General features: G+C 43.7%; 1 protein-coding gene across 2 annotated transcripts in view; it reads left to right on the forward strand.

The window, feature by feature from the left end:
* Positions 1-23,896, forward strand: part of ETV4 (ETS variant transcription factor 4) — an 80,929-nt gene that overhangs the window by 22,398 nt on the left and 34,635 nt on the right. For both annotated transcript variants that reach the window (XM_073608224.1, XM_073608223.1), the window contains exon 5: positions 16,033-16,086. In XM_073608224.1, coding sequence (XP_073464325.1) covers positions 16,033-16,086 — 54 coding nt within the window. The remainder of the gene's footprint in view (positions 1-16,032; positions 16,087-23,896) is intronic.

Consider the following 23,896-nt stretch of genomic DNA (forward strand, 5'->3'; position numbering starts at 1 on the left):
TTTTAAAAAATATAAAAAAAATTTTGATCACTTTTATTTCTGTCACAAGGAATGTAAACATCCCCTGTGACAGTAATAGGTGGTGACAGGTACTCTTTATCGAGGAATCGGGGGTCTAAAAGACCCCCAATTCCTCCTTTTCATTTCAAAGTATATTCAGATCGCCGTTTTCGGCGAATCTGAATACTGTATATTTTTTTTAAAACCGGCACCATTGGCAGCCGAGTAAACGGGAAGTGACATCATGACATCGCTTCCATGTTTACTATTAGGAGGCTGGAACGAAGCCGCTTACGGCGGTTTTGTGATTGTGCCTCCCCGAGCCCCGGTAAGAGCGGCGGGAGGGGACGTCCGTTCCCGCTCCTCCGGTATAACAGCCGAGCGCCTTATAGTACTATAGCGCCGTCAATTTACACAGCGCTTTACATATACATTGTACATTCACATCAGTCACTACCCTCAAGGAGCTTACAATCTAAGGTCCCTAACTCACATTCATATACTAGGGCCAATTTAGACAAAGTATCTTCGTTCCTCTGCCTATGTGGCGGGGGAGTGTGTGCCTTTCCTCCAATCAGCTGTCACACCATGTGTCTAGACTCCCCGCCCACTGCTGAAACCGGAAGAAAAATTTCTAACACACTCTGCACTTCCTAAAGAATATATAAATTTGAAGACAGCAGATATACAAGTAAAATATATATGTAGGAGGATTTATTACATCTCTGCATCATCTGAGGCTGTTCACTTCACTGAGTATAGGAGAGGGTTTACATCCACTTTAAGCCTTTCTCTAGAATTTCCAAACTCATTGTATACTGGAGTAAAATTGGAATAACTTGTAGTGGGGATAGGGAAGTAAATGGGAGTGCACAGGGCTGAGAACTGGTCTTGGGAGGATGTTTTACACAGTGCTAAGCACGGCTACCTTTGTGGGAGGGGATTCACTCCCCATGTGCTTTGCAGGGCATTGTTCCAGAACTCCCAGGCAGCAGGCAGAGGGAGCCTGCTTTTATCAGGGGCTGGGGCTTTAACAAACAGGCAGAGCTCCAAGGAAAATGCAGGTTCAGGTGGGTAAACGTCCCTCCTGTTTTTTGTTCTTTTTGGCAGGTTTAGTCAATTGATTGAATTCAAATTTTATTTTTGTTTTTAGGTTTTTGTCACTAAAAACATGCAGCTGATGAGAATTTTCGTTGACCTAAACGCAACACTGTTGACGGCAGACCCCCACCAGGCCCAATCACTGTAGGGTGGGACTGAAGGTGACCAACCTAAGCTTTGTAAAGCTCACCATATATGTTAAACCTAACAGTAGTTGCTTTAGAGCTGCCCCCCCCCCCCCCTTTCCTGTATTCGTATGCACATTTCTCACACACACCGCCCACTTTATTAGGGACACCATGCTAGTACTGGGTTGGACCCCCTTTTGCCTTCAGAACTGCCTTAATTCTTCATGGCATAGATTCAACAAGGTGTTGGCTGCACATCCATGATGCAAATCTCCTGTTCCACTACATCCCAAAGGTGCTCTGTTGGATTGAGATTTGGTGAATATTCAAGATACCAGTGGTGAAATTTGAGCTTTGTGATATGATGAATTATCCTGCTGGAAGTAGCCATCAGAAGATGGGTACACTGTAGTCCTAAGGGGATGGACATGGTCAGCAACCAGGGGCGTCCTGTTCATTAAGGGTGCACGGGCGCCGCCCCCCAGTCCATGCGTCCGGCCCCTTGCAGGATGCCAGATGCATGGATTCCAATGGGGGGGTGTGTGTTTATTTTTTTTTTTTGTTTTTTTGTTTTAAAGCACCTGATTAGAGCCAGAGGCTCTAACGGGCATTAAAATAGGATGTTAATTAAAGCGGTTGTATATCCGCAGAAAAAAAAACAACCTGTAAGGCAAAGGCATGATGAGCTAGTATGCACCGCATACTAGCTCATGAAATGCTTACCTTTAGAACGAGGCGATGCTATCTGATCCCGGTCCAGGGTGAGGGAGCTGACGTTTTGCCCTCGGCGTGCATTCCGGGTTCGCGGCTCCGGCACTGTGAGTGGCCGGTGCCACAATGACGTCACTCCTGCGCATACGCATGGGAGTCTTCTTCCCAGCAAGGTCCGGCAACGTCTGCCGGACCTTCAGCCAGGCATTCACAGCGCATGCGCCAGTTTAGGAGATATTCATTTTACCCACAGGTAAGCCTTATTAGGGTAAGGTTATACAACCGCTTTAATATTTGCTATTGTAACACTGATCCTGCTCCCCGCCAATAAGGAAGCGGGTCTTGAGACCCTTCACCCGACTGACTGAAAGGACAGGCGATCCCATTGGACGCCTAGGAGGAGGGGAGGAGATGCACGCCAGAAGCCGCCATGATGGAAGAGGACACAGGAGCCGCTGCCCTGAATGCATCAAGATAAAAAACCTTCTGCCTTTACAACCACTTTAACCTTAAATTTTCACATTTGACTGGAATGTTTTCTTTTAAAGGGATTGTAAAGGCAGAAGGTTTTTTTTTTTTTTTTTATCTTAATGCATATAATGCATTAAGATAAAAAGCCTGTGTGCAGCAGCCCCTCTAATACTTATCTGAGCCCCATCTCTATCCAACGATGTCAATGAGTGTCTTGGCCATCAGGGACTCTCCCTCCTGATTGGCTGAGATACAGCAGCGGGGCCATTGGTCAATCAATCAGCCAGCCAATCAAGAGAGAGGGTGGGGCCAAACCGCAGCTCCTTGTCTGAATGGACACGGAGCTGCAGCTTGGCTTGGGTGCCCCCATAGCAAGCGGCTTGCTGTGGGGGCACTTAACAGGAAGGAGGGGCCAGGAGCACTAAAGGGGGACCCAAAAAGAGGATTGGGGCTGCTCTGTGCAAATTTGCCGCAACAGAGTAGGTAAGTATAACACATTTGTAAATATATTTCCTTCTATAAAATCACTTTTAAACTGTCATGTATAGGGGTTCCTTTGCTTCCAGAGCCGTGTGTAATGGGGGCATGTCAGACCACTGGAGAGCCAGGCCAATGTGTGCAAGAGCAGGAATCTTGCTATCCTAGGAGCTACCAGCACAGGGTATTTTAACCCCTTCTTGCAACACTTGGCAACTAAACAAACTGCAAAGCATTATTACAGTACATGCAGCCTGAATTACAATGATAAATACATCCCCTGGAATTAGTGTCATAGGCACTTGTAAAATCTGTCCATGCAACAAATGTTGCTGCTTGCGACAGACTTGTGTAACCATCAATAGGGTATCTATGAATCTGTTGAATTTCTTCAGACAATATATTTGTGTATACGTGACGCCATTTACTCCACTATAGAAGAGGTCTTGTATACCTTCACTTTTCTTATCACAGATGTGGTGGTATATTTAATGAATTTGTTGCAGTCACAGGTCCAAAATGTAATTGTGTTGCAGGAAGAACCTTGTCGCATGGCTTTCATAAATTTAACGCCACACTTTCTAATATAAATATAATTCCAAAAAAGTGTTGCAAGTGCTTTGTTGCCCCCAGAGGGTTTAATTGGGCCTTAATAGGGTAGCAGTAATTCATGGCAACCGATCTGATTGACATCACACAGACACTTTGTATTCTTTCTGCTTCCCCTCAGAGATTTGGGAAATCGGCTAGTTTTTGTGTATGTACTAGAAATGCTGTACACTGTTAAATCTTTTACCTCTCTTTTTTTTTTTTTTTCTTTCTATTTTAAATGTAGAATATGTGAGTATTTTGTGATTAGCATGCCTCAAATTGTCACGCTAACCTTGGCACAGCACAACTGAAGCCTTCTGCTCACTTAGCACAGATCCTTTACTTCCTATATCACCTTTCAGCACTTTGTGCCAACATGCCAATGCTTATAAATAGTTTTGTGCTATCTGAGGATGGAATATTGGAATGCACCGGAAGTAACGCTGCCAGTTCAGTGCTGGGTCCTCGACTAATGTTACTCAGTCACCAGCGGACAATAATACTTCCTTCTAAAATGTCAGAGTGCAATCCCTAACCTATTAACTGAGGTGCTAATTTTAGATGGCCTGTTGTGTTGCGTCTTATTTTTCCGATTTAGGTAGTATTGACACAGCGCAGGTCTGCATAGCATGTGAATGGACATGATTAACATGAGTGTAGCACAGGTGTGTGCCCTGTCTTCCTGAGGAACGTGACCATCCCACTGTAATGGAGAGTGCGCATTGGATGACCTGCAGACCTAAGGTGGTGATGTTCCTGGAGTTGCGAAGGCACGTGTTATTGATTAATGCACACTGCAAGGGAAATGATTAGCAGACATAAGAGAGAGCTTTGTTTTTTGTTTTTTTAATGTAACAAACATGGTTGTGTAGAAGAATGGTGCAAGTACAACACAAGGAGTACAGTTGGGTACGTTTTTTAGTTTTCAAGTGTAAGACATGACTAAATATTAGAAAAACTGCCATAAGCGGTGATGAGAAGTCACTTTAGGTTTTGCCATAGTGACTAGTTGATGAAATGGTCACGCTGCATATGCAATTAGTACAAGTCTTTAGTTTACATGACATAAATCAAGTCCTTTGCTTTGATGCAACTAGAGAAGTACTGTACCTGCGTGGCATATGTCAATACTAATTTTGGATGGTTTCCTCCCACAGTCAAGAGTGATGAAAATGGGTGGACCATTAATGGTAACGCGCTACAAGGGTGCTAAAAGAATTTTTAGGCCTTATGCAGACTGGACACTTTGGCCATGTCTCCTAGACACCTTTTCCTCCTGGCAGCTGCGTTTTGGCAGGAAAAAAAACTGTAAACGTGTGTAATGCATTTAGACTCATCAAGCTCCTGGGCATCAATTTCAATGGCAAGAATAAATGCGTTTACCGTACATCTAAACGCGCCGTTTTTTCCCTGCCAAAAGTCACTGCTCCTGGATTCCTGCCAGTATTTTTTTTTTTTTTTTTCCTCCTGTCTCTATATGCTTCTGTGTGCATGAACTCGTATTTTTGAGAGATCGCGCTTCCTGCACGACCATTGACTGGGGTCTGCATTCTTCAGACACAGCTGCTCACAAATCAGGACAAAGGGCCAAACGCAGCTGATCAGTGTAAACAGGATTTGCCAGTTATCAGCAGTCCTCTCCTTACACTGACAGCGCGTGAGGAGAGCTGGTAAGTGGCAATCCACACAGGGGACATCTACACTGACAATCAGTGCCGCCTGTCCATGCTCATCAGTGAAGGAGAATTATTTCTTTACAAAATTTTATAACAAACTAGAACTTTTTTTTTTTTTTTTCCCTTTTTAGCAAACCTAAAAAAAACCAGTGGTGTTAAATACAACCAAAAGAAAGCTCTGTCTCATGACCGCACAATTGTCATTCAAGGTGTGACAGCGCTGAAAATTGACTTGGGCAGGAAAGGGGTAAGAGTGCCCAGTAGGCAAGTTCCCCTTAACTCATTATACATAAGATTTGAATAAAGTGCAGATATTGAATACAAACATGTAAACAAGTTCATGCAATGAATAAATCCCAAATCCAGAGTCCCATATTAGATGTGCATCATTCCAAACTTTGCAGTTTTCAAGATGTGCCAGTAGCATTCACCACCACCCAAGAAATTATAAAGGTGCGAGCTTACCAGACGACAGTGACCCCTTTATTTAGAGCAGTCAATATAAGCTTAATATTCACCAGTGATAGTGACACTTCTCATGGAATATCAGGAAAGACCACTAAACCCAGCACTAGGTATCCTCCTCCAGACCTCCATTGGATCAAATCCATGTAGGAACAAAATGGGTAAATGCTCCTCATGGTGTAGTACGTTAAAATTTGTATTTATTGTGTTAAAAATTCACTTACAAATGTATAAGGACAATCGCATTGTAAAAAAAATTCACCCAGCCAGTAATCGGATAGGAGTTGCAGTTCACCTCGTTACGTGATGACATCACTAGGAGGCTCCGCCCATCATAGGCTAACCTGCAAGGCCATTTAGAGGCCAGGCATCCCTAAGAGCAACTTTAAAATGGTTGAGTGTGCATGAGGCCCAAAGATAAAACACACTTTGAACAGCATCACTAGTCAAGATATATCCTACGTGCTAGAGTGCTAAAAATCTGTTTATGGCTACTATTTCATTAGTGTGTACTAAAATGTATTCTTGAATGTTGCATTTTATTGCATATTAAAAGATAAGTTCACCTTTGGGAACATGTTAATATGTTCAACCCATTTTTAGGATGGAACATGTAATGCCTGTAGTGACAACGAGCCAGGGCTCTTCTCCCCAATGTCGCTGTCGCAATTAAAAAACGCAGCTGTGTGGGGGCTCCATGTCATTCGTTTAAAGTTCTGTAAATGGGGGAACAAGTGCTGACAGCCTTTGACTGTCAGCTTGTAGTTCTCAGTGAACTACCACGGGGCTGTTGAATGCTCTGGTATTTGACTGAGCTTCCTGTCACTGTGTAACTGTCTGCCCATACGCGGTAAGAGGCAGCTTGCAGTCTGCAGGAGTCCTGCATTGCACCCACGATCTGCTGTGCATTTTGATATTATATATATTTTTTTTTTTTTAATAGAAGGTGAATTTTTAAGGCACCTATGCACATGTTTCATTTTAAAGAGGTTTTAAACTTAAAACCAAAAATGTAATATATTGCAGCTTACCAATCATTGGTCACTGCTTTCATTTTCTTTAGAACTTTAGAATTTTCCCTCCCTTTTTTGTGTGTGTGTGTGTGTGTGTGTGTGTTTTTTTTTTTTTTTTTTTTTTTTTTATGAAGTGAACATGCGGGCCGACCATTTTGCCTGACATTCTTTGAACCATTAAAATTAAATGCAAATTAACTAATACACTGCCCAACAAGAATTCTCTTGCCTTTTGTAGCTGTGTGTGGTGAAGAGTCTAAGGATGAGCTCAGATTATTTGGATATATCGTATTTATCGGCGTATAACATGTACTTTCACTTTAAGAGTTTCAGGAAAAAACTTACATTTAAAAAAAACAAACTGAAACAAATGAGGGCCAGTGCCCATTAATGTAGCCTCACCATTGACATGAATTCAGCCTCACCATTGCCATCAATGCAAATTGATCCATGCCCATCTGCAGCCTCAGAGGGGACCGGGGGGGGGGGGGGGGGCTGGACAAGCGCCAACAGTACATACAGAAGAATTGCCTGTTTACTTGACGATATTTTTAATACAAAGTCCTCCCGCCTCCTATAATAAGCAGATTGTGGTCCAATGCCGGCCCAGGAGACGGGACTTACTATTACAGATGCCGCCGAGTAAACAGGAGATTCTCCTGTATGTAATCTGTCGGCACTCGTCCCTCCCCCCTCCCTGTCCCCTCCGAGGCAGCCAGAATTGAACGATCGCCGTATAACATGCGCACACGATTTGCACCCAATTTTCAGGGTGAAAGTGCGTGTACTATGCCGATAAATGAGGTATATATCTCCCCCCCACAACGAATCCCTGAGTGCCGCCACAAAAGAGATGGGCTATAATTGGCCTGCGGGCCTAGTCTAGACGTACTGGATGAATGGGCCAATGGCTATAGCCAGCAGCTATATCATTGTATTCTGACGGTGGGGAAACCTCTTGCTGTCAGAATACAATGGCGCAGTGGGAGGCAATCCCCCATCAGCAGTGTCTGTTGGCAGAATGAAGCGATTTTTCTTTCCTTGAACCCCTTAGTGCTGAGGGGGCACTTGGAGAAGAGAAGCAGAGAGTGCTGGCGGGGGAACCCAGAGAACGAGTTAAAGGATCGCTTTGTGTAAGCCCATTACACAGAACTGAAAAGTATACAATATAGGAGAAATGTGAACGATGCCTGGATGATCAATAATGACCACTGCTGCTGTCAAAATCGAGAGGGCTCATTTAAAATTTACATAATCGGGATGACAGCGCTGTGCAACGGGGAGCAATTTGTTTTACTTCTCGATTTTATGTTTCCATAATTAAAGTGTTACTGTTGCAAAAGTTTTGCGTGCGTGTATTTCCTGTGTTGCAACTCTTAAATGCTTAGTGTTTAAATATAAATATACAACAGTGGATATGTGGGACTCCCACACAAGTGCCAGCGTGAAAAATATACTATACAAAAGCTATAATGTATCAGACAGGTATGTGTGCAAATCCTATCATATGAACCAACAAATTCTAAAGTGCTCTAGTGCAAAAACCATTTTTATGTCCACATTTTACAAAACATGTTGTTTTTTTTTTGTTTTTTTTTTCTTCAAATGTGGACATGTAGATGGGATTCACACTAGAGCACTTTAGAATTTGTTGGTTCATATGATAGGATTTGCACACATACCTTTTTTTTTTTTTCCCCCTCGCTGTACAAAACATATAATGTATCAAAGTATTTGATCCTCTGCTGATTTTGTAAGTTTGATCACTGACAAAAATGATCAGTCTATAATTTTAAAGTATATGTAAACCCGATTCATGAAATTTGAGCTGGGCACATATATCTGCAGTGTTTTTTTTTTATCTCTCTACAAAGCACTATGTCTCGTGGCTTTCTCCTGCTCCATTCTGTTATCAGCATAACGTCTGACGAGTTCTCTGACACATACGATAAAACCAGGCTGAAATTTGTGTGAGGGTGGGTACTATAAATTAGCAGAAAGCTGCTTTACTTTCAGAACAGCTCTGAAAGTCTCTGCCTATCTGGAGGGGTGTGTGTGCATTTCCTCCAATCAGCTGTCTCCCAGTGTAATCCAACACTACACTGCTACTGCTGAATGAGGAAGTGACAATTTTAACAGGATCTGCACTTTCTAAACTGTAAAGCTGAAGACGGCAGAAATGCATGTAAAACTTATGTAGGAGGATTTGTTTGATCTCTGTATCATCTAGGCCAGTGCTGGCAAACCTTGGCACCCCAGATGTTTTGGAACCATATTTCCCATGATTAACTACACTGCTGAGTGCATGAGCATCATGGGGAAATGTAGTTCCAAAACATCTGGGGTGCCAAGGTTCACCATCACTGATCTAGGCAGTTCACTTCACTGGGTATAGGAATGGGGTTTACATCCACTTTAATAGTGTGTTTTTTGTTTTGTTTTTTTTTTTTTGTTTTTTAATGGGGAGTACAAAAAAGGAAGGAAACCTACCAAAAAGGTCACATCTGTGGTTGAAATAAAATAATTTTATTGTAGAAAAAAGCACCATATAGATAAACAGCAAAAAAATCCAGTGAAAACCTTCCAAAACAGTATTAAAAAGACAACATTGTCATTAAGAAGAGATCGCAGCTGCGCACGCACCCATTCAAACAGTTGGACACACCTCTTCGGGACTAAGAGGCTGGAGTGTAAATGTTAGGACCTCCTATTAGGGCTGGGGAAAAAAATGGATTTGAGTTGAGAGGTCAAGTCGCTTAAAATATTCAGCAAATCGATTTTTTTTTTAGATTTTTTTTTTTTTCCCCACCAGGACCGGCGCTGACAACGCGCCGGTCCTGAGGAGCTGCGGGCAGGAGTTTTTAGGTGAAGCTTCAGCCCAGTCCGCGAGGCCGGACACCGCAAACTAGGCCGAAGATGCGGCCTCGCCTAAAAACTCCTGCCCGTAGCTCCTCAGGACCGGCGCAGTGACCATCCAAAAAAAAAACTTGATTTGAATCGTGAAACTCCCGATTTTTCTCCCAAAAAAAAAAAAAAAAAATCGCCCAGCTCTACCTCCTATTATAGTAAACCATACTAAACAGTCCCAAGCTTCCATTAGAACCAGAAGAGGGGGAATGGTGTGTTTTGCCACTGAGTGAATGCAGATGCTAATAAACAGGTTTAGTGTTCTTAGAGCTGCCTAGTATAGGATAGTCAGTGGTAGTAATTCAAGTGATTTCCTGACAGCCGGGGACTATGCTCTCTAGAACATTTGTGAGGCGTTTAGCAGTTGCTGACTGATACAGACTTGAAATGTCCAGGAACAGTCTGGGGAAGATCACCCAAAGGGAGGCTGCATTATTTGGAGAAAGTTCATCAATGGAAAAGGAGGATGGGGAGGTAAGGTTGTATGCAGGGGGAGAACAGCACACCACCTGTGCAGCACTGACAGCTTTTGCTGATACCATGTGGTTATTGATCAAAGTGAAACCATCTCACCACCTCCGCTGTCGCCTCTGTACCTTCACCCATCGCTCCTAACTGCTCCGCTTGGCGGGCCTTCAGATGAGCTCCTAAAGGTGCCAGTGAGCCACAGTGTTGCTGCCTCCCAAGTGCCTCCAGGGGTCACTTCACCTCTGCCTCACAATACCACATGTACTGTAAGCTACAATCCCACGAGCATCACAAGCGTGCTGACGTCACGCAATTTTTAATTTTACAGTGAGACAGAATAACAAACATATCCAGAAACGCATTTCAAAAAAGTTATAAATTGATTTGCGTTTTAATGTACAAATAAGTATTTGACCCCTACGCAAAACATGACTTGGTGGAAAAACCCTTCTTGGCAATCGTAGGTAAGACATTTCTTGTAGTTGGCCACCAGGTTCGCACACATCTCAGGAGGGATTTTGTCCCACTCCTCTTTGCAGATTCTCTCCAAGTCATAAGGTTTTGAGCCTGATGCTTGGTAACTCATATCTTAATCCCATTTCCTATGGGATTAAGGTTTGGGGACTGGCAGGGCCACTCCAGGAGCTTAATGTGCTGCTTTTTGAGCCACTCCTTTGTTGCCTTGGCCTTGTGTTTTGGGGCATTGTCATGCTGCAATACCCATCCACGACTTATTTTCAATGCCCTGGCTGAGGGAAGGAGGTTCTCACCCAAGAAGTTGTCCCGTCCCCCTTAGCAGAAAAAACGCCACCAAAGCATAATGTTTTCACCTCCATGTGTGACTGTGGGGATGATGTTATTGAGGTCATAGGCAACATTCATCCTCCAAACACGGCGAGTTGAATTGATGCCAAAGAGCTTGATTTTGGTCTCATCTGACCACAAAACTTTCATCCAGTTCTCTTAATCATTCAGATGTTCATTAGCAAACTTCAGACAGGCCTGTACATGTGCTTTCTTGAGCAGGGGGACCTTGTGGGTGCTGCAGGATTTCAGTCCTTCACGGCGTAGTGTTAGGGCCCCTTTCACACTGGGGCGGCAGCGGTTAAAGCGCCGCTATTGTAAACGGAGCTTAACCGTCGGTAAAACCGCCCCACTAGCGGCCGAGAGAGTTAAAAACCACTGCAAAGTGCCTCTGCAGAGGCGCTTTGCCGGTTGTATAGCCGTGCTGTCCCATTGATTTCAATGGGCAGGAGTGGTATACACTCCGCTCCTTCACCGCTCTGAAGATGCTGCTAGCAGGACTTTTTTTTCCGACCTGCTAGCGCAGCGCTCCAGTGTGAAAGCCCCGAGGGCTTTCACACTGGAGAGACAGCAGCGGCACTTTCGGGTCGGTTTGCAGGCGCTATTATTAGCGCAATAGCGCCTGCAAACCGCTCCAGTGTGAAAGAGCCCTTACCAATTGTTTTCTTGATCACTATGATCCCAGCTGCCTTGAGATCATTGACAAGATTCTCCTGTGTGGTTCTGGGCTGATTCCTCACAGTTCTCATGATCATTGAAACTCGACAAGGTGAGATCTTGCATGGAGCCCCAGACCGAGGGAGATTGTCAGCTATTTTGTGTTTTCTTCCATTTTTGAATAATCGCACCAACTGTTGTCACATTTTCGCCAAGCTGCTTGGCGATGGTCTTGTAGCCCATTCTAGCCTTGTGTATGTATACAATCTTGTCCCTGACATCCTTGGACAGCTCTTTGGTCTTGGCCTTGGTGGAGAGATTGGAATCTGCTTCTGTGGACAGGTGTCTTTTTTTTATACAGGTAACAAGCTGACATTAGGAGCACTCCGAGAGTGGTCCCAGTCTCAGCTTATTACCTGTATAGAAGACACCTGAGAGCCAGAGATCTTGCTGATTTGATGGGGGATCAAATACTTATTTCCCTCATTAAAATGTAAATCCATTTAGAACGTTTTTGAAATGCGTTTTTTCTGGATATTTTTGTTCTGTCGCTCTCTATTAAAATAAAACCTACCATTAAAATTAGACTGATCATTTTTGTCAGTGGGCAAACGTACAAAATCAGCAGGGGATCAAATACTTTTTTTCACTCACTGTATAGTATATTTTTCACACCAAAAATAGAGAAGTAAAAACAAATTGCTCCCCCATGCACAGCGCTGTCATCCCGATAATATAAAAATCTGCTGGTCCTGCATTGTACTGGATGATGTCAGAGTGCTAAAGAAGTGGCTGCAGGGTACCGATCACAAGGAGAGAAGGAAGCCTGTGGGAGTGAGGAATAAGACGGTTAAGGGGGAAGTACCACTGCAAGGGCAAGTTTTACATTTCACCGGAGTTCAGATTGGGGCCTCATACACGGAGATGGCTTTTGGGTATCTTGCATAAATTGTGTGCATATTTCAGTACCTGGGAGGGACATCCACCCATAGTAATGAATGGCTGTATGCTGTGCCTATGTAAATGTGTGCATGGACAACACAACTATATAATACAGACAAACTTGTACAGTAGAATTCTATCCAGTCACACAGGCCTTTATATAGTTGGTAAATCTGAAGACGATTGTACAATCAGATTGTTTAGTGTATGTAAACCCATTCACTAAAATGTCATAAGTTTTTAACATGTTGTAATTTCATGAAAACAATACCCAAAGATCCTGCCATAAAGACCCTTTATGAGCAATTCCTGTTATAGGGTGCCTTTGCTCTGTCTCGTTCTGCATGGTCTATATGGAGAATACATGATGGTGAGCTCATGTGCCTTGTATGATCCATTGGTGTCACCAGCAGAAAGCCTCCTCAGACCTATGACCTGAAGCCATTGTTGGAGTGCATGCATATAGATGGAACGTGGCTGCAGCACAACAAAGGGTGGAAAAAGAACAAATACTGTATATTCTACAGAGAAATACATGGCAATGGATACAGTGCTTCAGCAAATGCCATCTGTTTAATGATTGCCAGGTTCAGATCTCCTATGGATTAGAATACATTGATAACTGTAACACAAAGTGTATAAGCTAAAGCAGAACAAGACCATCCTTTCCTCTACAGCCAAGGAAGCTGCATATTTTTTTTTCCCTCGTGGTGCTGTATATGTGATCAGTGACACCAGCCATTTGATGGCTTCACGGTTCGGATGAGAACACAAGCAACTGTGACACTGAGCGTTTATACATGCCTTGACTTGATCAGTTTGGGAAAGGGTTAAATGGATGGGTTTAGTTCACATTTAACAAATGGTGCTGTGGGGGTGTATTGCTGGCCATGTTTAATGGTGTTCATTCAGGGCAGTGCCTGCAGCCAGCGTGCTGTCACTTTCCTCAATGATCACCTGAGCGTTGGGCAATCCATTCACATAACATGGTGTGCTGCACTCTGTGACCCGGACTACAGATCTGCCATCGTATTTTACTGCTGGAAAAATAAGGAAGACAGGCGGATCAGCTTTCAGTGTTTTTGGCTGTGGGTTTCTGCTAGCTTTAGTAGACCAATCAGGAGCAGCACCCAAAATAAGAGGAAATAAAAAAAGCGCTCGGCCTTCCTGCAGCAAACACTCAGCTGTGGTTTGTATTTTTAGAGCAATTCTGTGCTAAACATCCAAACTGGCTCATGACTCAACACTGCATGTTTTTTATGATGGAGGTGGTCAAGAAATGCATTTTATAGGCCTGTGGAACTTTATTAGAAACATGACAACAGCCCAAACTTTCTTTTATTTTTATAGAAAGTGGAAACCGGTGAGAACCTCTGCCAGGTTTTTATTGACAGTCCTCTCAATTAAGCAAAATCAACCCACATTTTTCTATGTGACGCCAAGACAATAAGGTTTTCTTTTACATTTGGGGTTGGGGGTGGTAAAAGGTGGTTGAGTCACATTTTTACCACCTTCCCTCTAAGCTGTAAAGGCAGGAGGCAAAAGCCACAGCTGCAATGCTTTGCAAAAATGATTCCCTTATGTTCAGAGGACAGTACCACTTGCTGAACCTGACCCACACTTCTGGGGGGGTGGGGGGTAAAATTATGAGGATGAGCCATGGTTTTACTGACCAATACAGGCAGAAATACAAACCCCAAGTTTGTGGGCTCCTGTCACATGGGCAAGTCAGGGAGTGGTAAAAACAGCATTGCTTTTAAACCCATGCCCCCCCCCCCTGACCTCCCACCTAAAAGTGGTCATGTGACCTGTCTTTAGGCCTGCTCTGAGTGAGGTCCCATCCTGGAAGAGTGACCCCTTAGTACAAGGCCATATAAAGTCTGTATGAGTCCCTGTCAGTACTGAAAAGTGTCGTGCAGGCAGCTGAAGCCAAGCACAATCTATTCCTGTCATAAGGGAAAGTCAGACCTGTGATTTCTTGTCTCATAGAAAATGCTAGTTCCCTGGTTGTATAACTCTTCAATCCTAGTAATCGCAGAGCTGGAACTAGTGTTCTGTAAATTGGGGTCACTTGGCTTTGGCAGGGGCTTGGCAAGCAATGAAGACATTAGATTAGTATGACAGCCAGGGACCCAACCTTCTCCCAGACAGAACAGCAATGACCTCCATGATTTTCCTGTGACTGGTCCACTTTAAGGGTTGTTTTCATCACAGCCATTGTCATACATTACAGGCAGGTAAATGACGTTGCCAATGTGTTTTAGTATTCTGGACTCAAGTAGAACTAAAGGCCAAAACTTTTTTTATTTTTATACTTTTATAAAGCCGGCCATAGATGGATGGAAATGCGGCCAGTTCAGCAGGGACTGGCTGAATTTTCCATCTATGTATGGGCAAGGTGGTTGTCAATGTCAATCTCTTCATTGACATCTGTACAACCAGCCTGCTGGCAAATTTTTGCTCGGATCAGTGCCGCTGGATAAAGCCAGCAGTGCTGATCAGTGTATTCTGACAGCAGGGAAGGCTCACTGTAAAAATACAATAACTCAGGAGTGATTCCCTCATTCACATTAAGTGTTTGGATGGGGGAAATCTATTCATTTTCTGTAGGAGTCCTGTCCTGTATGGCCTGCCTAACCCCCTTTCAGCTTTTTGCCATCTGTGTCCCATTGGGGTTATTCTACTTACTGTAACTTCCTGTCGCCAAAACAGGAAGTGAGGAAATCCCCTAGCGTGAAGTTGTCAGCAGCCCATTTGATTTTCCCCTCTATTCCTGTCCTGGTGACAGCCCAAATTTTGGGATTTTCATTACTTTCACTTTCGATGATAACTGTAAATGGAACAAATCGAGAAGGTGAATCTCCTAACAGGGACATGGACAGCAATACAAACCTGACAGGGTTCTAATCCCTCTCCACTCTGTCCACAAGTTAAAAAGGTTTTCCCTTTTTATAAATTGTTCACCTGCTGTGTGCTGCCATCCCAGCCCTTTAAGATGGGGAAAGGATTGTCAAACAATGCACAGCAAACCCCTGAGTTGTGGTGGGAAGTTGTGGTGGGAAGGGTTGCATTATTCACACACAAGAATGATGGTGACTGTGACATTTTACCCTCATGATGGATGTTTTCAAGGCTACCGATAACAGTACAGTTGGGCCCTTGTTATGGGCACCCTGCTGTGGTGGCAGTGATATTGATGTCATGTGCAATTTTGGTTGCTAAATATCCTTATTCTCCCAAAAAATCATCCACGCACAGCCACTACTTAATGGCTCTGTAATCTGTTTTTCATGAAATTTGTTTTACTGTTTCTGCCACCTTGAAATGTCCTCAATGAGCTCCCGATCCTCTCCTTTTCCCTCCTTTTAATTCTGCTCCATTTCAGGAGCAAACGAGAGGGTGGCTACAGTCCTACATACAGAGGACCATGGAGAATGAACGTAGCCACCCTCTAACAGGGAATCGGATCATGGCAGCAAAAATAAAAAATTGGAGGCTGAGAGCAATTGACTTTTTTGAACTGGGTTAAGAATACATACTTGTATAGTTTTCTTTTTAGAGTATAGTGTCAATGGTTGGAAGAGTTCCTTGTAACCTTTTGTGTTCTTCTCCTTTCTTTAGCTCAAGTTCCAGACAGTGAGGAGCAGTTTCTGCAGGACCTCCAGTCAGAGAACCGTAAGTAGTTCTCCACATTTCCTGTATACATTGCTATTGGTATGTGGTTTGGATGGTGGAGCCATGGGACGTTCTCAGGAATGACAATCTTCAGGTCAGAAGAATGAGCGTGTTGCAATAGGGAATGTGCGCTGATCTCAGTGGAATGTGATGTTTGCTAGTGACATTCTTTGTTGCAGGTTTTCATGTTGGGCTTTGTGTAGCACGGTGGTTTTACACTGCAGACATCAGTCTTAATAAGCAGAATGGAGCAGGTGTCTGATTCATGTATTTTAGATGACTTCATTGTACAAGTGCAGCCCATCTGCCTACATCTGTCACTTGAACTTGTCAAAGGCAGAACACATCCAATTCACCCATTGAACGGCTCCAGTTTTCTATGCATCCCCACCAGTTTACCCTTATTAAAGGTTAACTCCACTTGCATGGGGGGAAAAAATGGCAAATAAAGAAAAAAAAATCTATATATTGGTCCATTGCGACACAAGTCATAATGTAATTGAATTTTATTAAAAATAGCCTTTCCTTTTTAATCTGCAGATCTGTAATTTTCTGTAAAATGCAATATGGCTACCTGGAGGTATTCTGTATACAAATGGTGTATATATTAAGTCCCCAAGAAATGTCCTTTCCTGCTTGTATGATTGGCTCACTGATTTTTCCAAGAAGTCTGCACCATATAGAAAATCAGATTTTGGGTATCTCCTCAGGTAATTTTTGTTGGGATACTCCCAAAGGGAAATTTACTTCTAAAGGGCTGCAGACCCTGCCACTTCCCTTATTAGAGCCCTGCAGGCACAGCAGCTGATTATAAAATCACTCCCATACAGATTCACATTGCTCATGGACACAGACAAACCGCTATTCCTTCAGAATAACAAAAGATCGGAATCTACAACAAAGTTAAAATCCTTGCCATGTACATTGATCACCTAGAGGGGAGAGGGGAATGGTGGTTTTGTTTTGTTTTTTTTTTTTTTCTCAACAAAAAAGTTGCCCTTTAGTGCCAGTTCACACTTGTGTGATTTCAGACATCGCATGTGATTCACACTGCTGTGCAGATCACATGCGATGTCTGTGCGATGCAAATTCAGCTATACAGATTGGTTTATAAATCGAAAAAATGGTGTATGTTGCACTGACATGCAAACGTATATCAAATAGCAGCCAGAACAACACTAAGACAAGTGTAAATCAAGAAATATGTGAAGGATAAAATTTTGTGCAGTGCTTACAAATTTGTGATACAAATTCATATGTATACAATCTAATATATTTTGTGAAATAACTACTAAATAAAAACAGTGAAAACTGATGTGGGATTCACACCCAAACTAAAGTTCATGTTCCATCATATAAACATTTTTGAACCATGAATGTAACAGTCCTTGGATAAACAGTGAAAACTGATTATATAGCCAGTAAGGGGATTCCATTTGACATCAGTGTTTAAAGTAAAGACACAGCCAGTGAAAAGGCTTACCAGAGTGAGAGGACTCAAATGGGCATATGCTCAGTGAGTCAACAAGGCATATGGTGTAAACACCAAGGTATGGGATCTCCACATCTGGGCTCCAGATCAAAAATGGAAGATGGTCCAATTGGTCAAGAGATGTCCCAGAGAAGCAGTCCTCAGAAGCAGCCAACTTGTTAGACCAAATCCTCTCAAATGTTCAAAGTAGCGTGACCAAAAAAGAAAATACGTCACGTAGTGTGAATCCGTATAAACATAGAAATTTATTAAAAATTGGAAATGCTCACATTTGGAAAGTGGATCAAGCTCTTGAAAATATAAGGTTTGTGGGTAATGCAATGACAACGGCAGGGCTCGTCCCAACGCATTTCATCTAAAGAAGACATCATTGGTTGAATTTGTATCAGTCGGACCAAAATCGTGCAGGACTTTTTTTTTTTTTCCGCACCAGAATTGGATCTCATGGGTGTGAATCAGATTCCTGTCTGAATTCAATTCACACCAACACCTAACCAAAAGCTCCTGATCGCTGCTTGCAGTCGAGAGGTTTCGTAGAACGTGGCCACCAGGACAGGCAGTCATGTTCTCTTACACCCTGCCCCACCTCCGTAAACCTCTTAAAGGGCTGGGAGGCGCTGAGGTTAAGAGGTTTTGTATAAAAATTGTTGTGCAGCTGAGTTGTGCAGCTTAGTGTTGCCATGTATGATGTCAGCGGAGGCAAGCAAGCTGTCCGCATCCCTCCAAGCTGTGGGAAGAAAGGAGGATGGACAATCATGTGACCTCAGGGAAAATAATGTAAATAAGAGCTACACTTCCTTTTTTTTTTTTTTTTTTTTTTTTTTTAATTGTCATGGGCTAAATGTTAAACCATACCTGCATGATGCCCTTTGGAAGCCAGAAATGAAAGTACACACCATCTCCACTTGGTTCTTTGCTGAGCAGCTGGACTGATTCCCTGTGAATACAGGAGGTCACCCACGTGGCATGGGCTCCATTCAGATATTATTTTTAATGAACGCAAAGCATTCTCTGATTGGATGAGGTGGCGTGTGATATCACCACACTGCCTCACCACCTTATCAAATTGGAGAACTGTCCCAGGATTTAATGCAAGTCCCGGCGAATCAAGGCTGAGTCCCGGAGTGGAGCCAAGTGCCGGAACAAATTGCAGCACTTGGTTCCAGGGACTTGTCTGGGGGGGTGAGCTAGCATGGGCACTAGTTGCTTCTGCCCAGAAGTTTGTGTGTGGTGTATGGGGTACTACACACTGCAATGCAGTCTTTGTAAGTAAGTTACTGTGACAGGCAGCCGGCGGGAAATGTTGCCTGCAATACAAGAGACTGCATCGCAGTGTGTGCTATCACCAGGGCTGGGACTAGGCGTGACGGGAGTGTCGACGGTCACTAGCACCCGGCATTTGCCCACGTCTCCTGCGGGGTGTCCCCGGGTCTCCAGCACAGTAATCGGCGACACTATAGCGGCCGGTATCTCTCCCAGCTGGCTGCATGTTTACGGCAGCAATAGTTTTGGAGCGCTGAGGAAGTTTCCCATAGGTTCCTCCTCAGCTCTGATGTGTATTCTGCCAAGGCAGGAGTCTGGGAAGGATCTCCCCGGGGCTGAGGAATTGTGAGGGATTGAGGATTTTTGTACATGGGAACATTTGGAGGTTAGTACACTTGCAGTGGCGGCTGGTGGGTTCTTCTTTTGGGGGTGGGGCGGCAAGCAAACGGCACCCCCCCCCCCCCCCCCCCTTACCGGCGCAGCACTGACAGCACCCCCAACTCCCCCAAGGGCGGGCCAGCACTTACCCGTTTGTGTGGCGGGGCTGTGGTGGCCTCTTCTGGAGTGGAGGCTTCGGGCAGCGGCGGCTCTGGTGTCTGCTCATCAAGCTTCCTCCGACATGTGGCTGCTCTTCTGCCAAAGTGCTAGGCATCCAATAAGTCTCACGACCTGCCTCCTGATTGGCAGGGAGGAATTTTAGTGTGAAAATAGCAAAAATGAATTCGCTATTGTTACACAATAGGGTGGGATGAGCGGAGGGGGGGGTTATTTTATGCTGTGGGGATGATTTTGGAGGGAGAAAGGAATTTTATACCAGAAGCTGTATTTGTGGGGGGTTCTGCTGAGAGGATAAGAGAATTTATGCTGGGAGGATTGAGAGAACATCCCATTCTAGGTGGGAGAGTATTTGTACTGGGATGGGGGTTTGTGAGGATGAGTGAGCAGATTTTTGCTGAAAAGTGTAAACTGGGGGAGAATATTTCTTGCGCAAGTCCTCTCCCCTCCCAAAGCACCCCTCACCCAATATAGATCTGTCCCTAACTCTACCCCACATTCTAGCACAAGTCCTCTACCTCCCAAAGTGACCCCCCTCCCCCAGCACATACCAGGCACCTGAGTTTTGTTTAGCCATTCCCCTTAGGTCCCTCACGCTGCAGTTTGGCCACAACCAGTTTTGCCGCGGTGCTCTGAGCACCCCGCCAGCTTCTCCCTCCCTCAAGTGTCCCTCATTCACAAGTTTGAAAGTTGGGAGGTATGCTGACCTGGGACCTGGAAGAAAGTGGAGATCAGGGAGTAGCGGTGTGTGCTTAGTGGTTTCCAGTTTCCAAGGGCATTGGCCAGGTGTAATATATACATAGTTACACTGGCTTAGACCAGCGTAGCTCTGTATGACCTACTGATCCCTGAAATTCATCTTTAGCAGTGCCTCGTGTCAATGTATGGTTTGTAAATGGTCATAAACTGGCCCAGATAAACAGATTCCACGTGGCGATCAGTGATGTGAAGGGAAGAACATTGCACTTTCTTCCAGTCATTATCTTGGATATACAGTAGATAAAGGTCTGCAGCACCACCTCTACCCGTGTAGCAAGCTCTTCCAGTCTGTGGAATGAAATGCAATATTCCATTAGAGGTCATTAGTGCTCCACTCTTGTAGTCTTCCAGTTCCCGCTTGTCACGTGCTAGACTCTGCATTGACTGGATACTGGATACCAGACCCACTTTCTATTCCTCCGCGATCAAGAGGCTAAGTGCATGCATTTCATAAACTGAAGCGTCTGCACACAGATTACCTATACAACATCCTCTATTGCAGCAGATCAGGGGGGAGATGTTTGGCACCTTTTTATGTAGTCAGCCATTAAGATGCAGGGCAGAGGGAATGATAAAGGAGTAAGCAGTTGTGTCTGTCTGCCTTTCCCTCTGTTATGGCAGCAACACGCCAAGCCTTTGAAAAGATTGCATCCTCAACAGATTGTGCCGAGCTGTTTCGGAAGTGTCTGGTCTGGCCTGTGGGTGTGTCACGTTCAGACTTGTCCCTGAACAATGTACAGTACAGGGCTTTGTGTGTCCTTACTTTAACCCCTGTGGGCCCGGGCTCCTGGCCTACTCCCCGCACATTTCCTGCCTGCTCCCTCAGCAAAGAATTCAGGTGCTGGCATAGGGAAAGGAGGGTTCAGTGTGTGTCAGTGCAGCACCCGTCTCCCTTTTACTGAATGTTAAATAAATCCTATATGAAGCGTGCCAGATTTCACGGTTGGAGCCCAATAAACCTCAAAAGATTCCATAATAAAGAAGCGAGAAAAGAGGAAGAGCGCTGGAACCCTCAATTGCCACTCGGCTTTTAGAAGCCTGCCCTGGCCATAATACGGATTGGTGTGCTTTCTGTGGGTCATTGTGCTGTCATGCTGCATCAAATTGAATTTAGAGTACAGTATATTTAGAAGTATTATATACAGTTCTTCAAATGTATATATTTTAGCAACAAGACATATATGCTGCATTTTATGTTCTAGAATGTGTTTATTTTTTTTCTATGGGCTATCTTTCCCAGTTTTTCAAGTTGGAGAGAGGCTAAAGGCTGTGTCTTTAAAGCTGAATTCCAGTTATGGAAAATTTTCCTTAAGCAGGCCATACATGGTCGAATTTCGAAAGAATTTTCTTTTCAAAATCAGAAAGTTCCTGTTTTTTTTTGTGATCGGATGATGCCACCATTGATTTTTCGAAATTCGGCCGACCAAGCCTTCAATTTCACCTCATATTGCTACAGAAGAGAATTTTCGTGGCCGGGAATCTTCTTTTCTCTCCATAAATTTTCTTATTACATTTCTCGCACAATTCTCCCATCATTGATTAGAAAATCGTTCGTTTTTCTAAAAATTTCCAACATGTCCGATTCATCAGATTTGATTGCCGAACGAAAATTGGCTGTTGCTGCAGCCCACTAATGATGCAAAATTCGTATGAAAATTCTTAGATACGATTTTCGAAAGAAAATGCTGTCGAAATTTGAACCGTGTATGGCCGGCATTAGTTACATTAGTCCAGCTTGGACCAATGTAAGTTTTACATGTGCCATACTGTGGGATCTGTGGAAGCTGGAAATCACTGTAGTAGGCACCGCTAACACCGTAATCTTAGGTAAAGTAGGGGGGGGGGAGTATGAAAGGGCAAGAGACCAAACGCCCTCCCAGTAATTCACCCCCAGAATACAGCATTCTCTGGGTAAGCAGTGATTGCACAATCTCCACCCTTTCCCATCAGAGAACACTTTTTTTTGCATTCATTGAGAATTGCAAGGCCCGTGCCAAGTGTGTGACCTCTCGTGTTCAGTGCAGAAGAGCAGCCGCTCAGCACTGGACCCAGAAGCTAGTGGTGATCCCTATATTCGTGGTGCTTGCTATGGGGCCCTTTCACACTGATCAGTTTTTCTTCAGTTTTTTTGCCTTACTAAAAGCAGAAGAAAACCACATGACCATTAAATCCTATGGAACTTCTCACGCCAGTCAGTTGCAGGTAGGGTGCTTTAAGTCCTGCATGCTGCATTTTTTGTGCGGTAAAACGTCTGCACCAAAAAACACACCTCTCCATGGAAATTAATGCAAAACGCAGCTGCAGTTGTTGTGGGTTTTTTTTTTTTTAAATACATTGCGTCCTTTTTTCACAGGTGGAAAACACATCTGCATTTTTACAACTAGTGTGAAAGCAGCCTATAACCAATGCAACTAAAGCTGAATTACGCTTTATGCAAACATTGCCATACCTGGATCTAAACCCTAAACCAAAAACTTTAAATATTGCTGCTTACTAGTCCTTTGGTGAGGTGGCTGCATTCTCTGGCTTTTTTTTTCTTTGCTTTTATTTATCTAGTAATCCCTACAGATAAAACACTTCCTGTCCCTGGGTGACTACATCACTCCTCCATTGTGTATGAGAAAGCCATGGTTGTCACCCTAGGCTGCTTTCCTGATATGGACTACAAATTTCTCTAGCTCAATTACATGGGGGGGGCAGGGCAAATAATTGTTTACATTGTTAGGAAGGAGGATATTCTTTGGAGAAGCTCTCTAGAAATGACAAGGACCATGCATTTCTGGCAGGACCAACTGTCATTATGTCCCCTTTCACACTTATACGACTTGTCCCACGATTTTGTACTGCAAAATCACATGACAAGTCATTCTCCATGATTTTCTTTTTTTTATTAACAAGATTCTCCATGATTTTCAATGACTACCATTCATATTGGCACGACTTTAAGTCGTGCCGACTTCAAAATAGTCCCTGCACTACTTTGGTCCAACATCCATGACCTCAATGTTAAACCCTCAAGTAGTATGCAAATCGTACCTGAATAATATAGACACGATTTCACTTTGTAAGCACAAGCTGAGAGCGGTTAATGCCAAAGTTGTGGCAAAGTAGTACTGCTCCCAAATCACGACCGCATCGTGCGACTTTGATGTCACACAAGTGTGAAAGGGGCCTTGAAAATGTTCTTCACTTGGAGAAAGACAATAAGGCATCCACCATAACTATGGATAGGTTTTTACACTACAGTGATCCGATTTTTCAGTGCAAATATGAAGTGTGATTTTTGATGTCATTTTAACTGTGGTTTGCATATTCTGTGGAGCTAAATCGCACTGAAGTAGCACAAATCTTTTCCAATATCGCACTGCAGTCGCATTGATGAACGGACACCATTTAAAAGTAATGTGATTTCCCTTGTCATGCAATTCTGTGTAACTCAAGTCTTGTCAGAAATCACACTAGTGTGAACCAGCATTAACGGCTGATTCACACCAGCTATCCTGCCAACACGCATGCTGATGGGTACTAGGAGGACTTGATTATTAATATAATACATATTTTATTTTATTTTTTGGGGGTTAATTTTATTGCACTGTTACAAGTGATATTTCAATAAGTTCTATTCACAGTGTTGGAATGCAGTACTTTTTTTCAGCACGCAACACAGTGGTATTAATGGACACCATAGAAAACGAGACAGATTGATGGTCTCTGCATTGGGATTGTGCCAGGCAATGCTGC

This window comes from Aquarana catesbeiana, linkage group LG12 (assembly GCF_042186555.1).
Source record: "Aquarana catesbeiana isolate 2022-GZ linkage group LG12, ASM4218655v1, whole genome shotgun sequence".
Classification (NCBI taxonomy): Eukaryota; Metazoa; Chordata; class Amphibia; order Anura; family Ranidae; genus Aquarana; species Aquarana catesbeiana.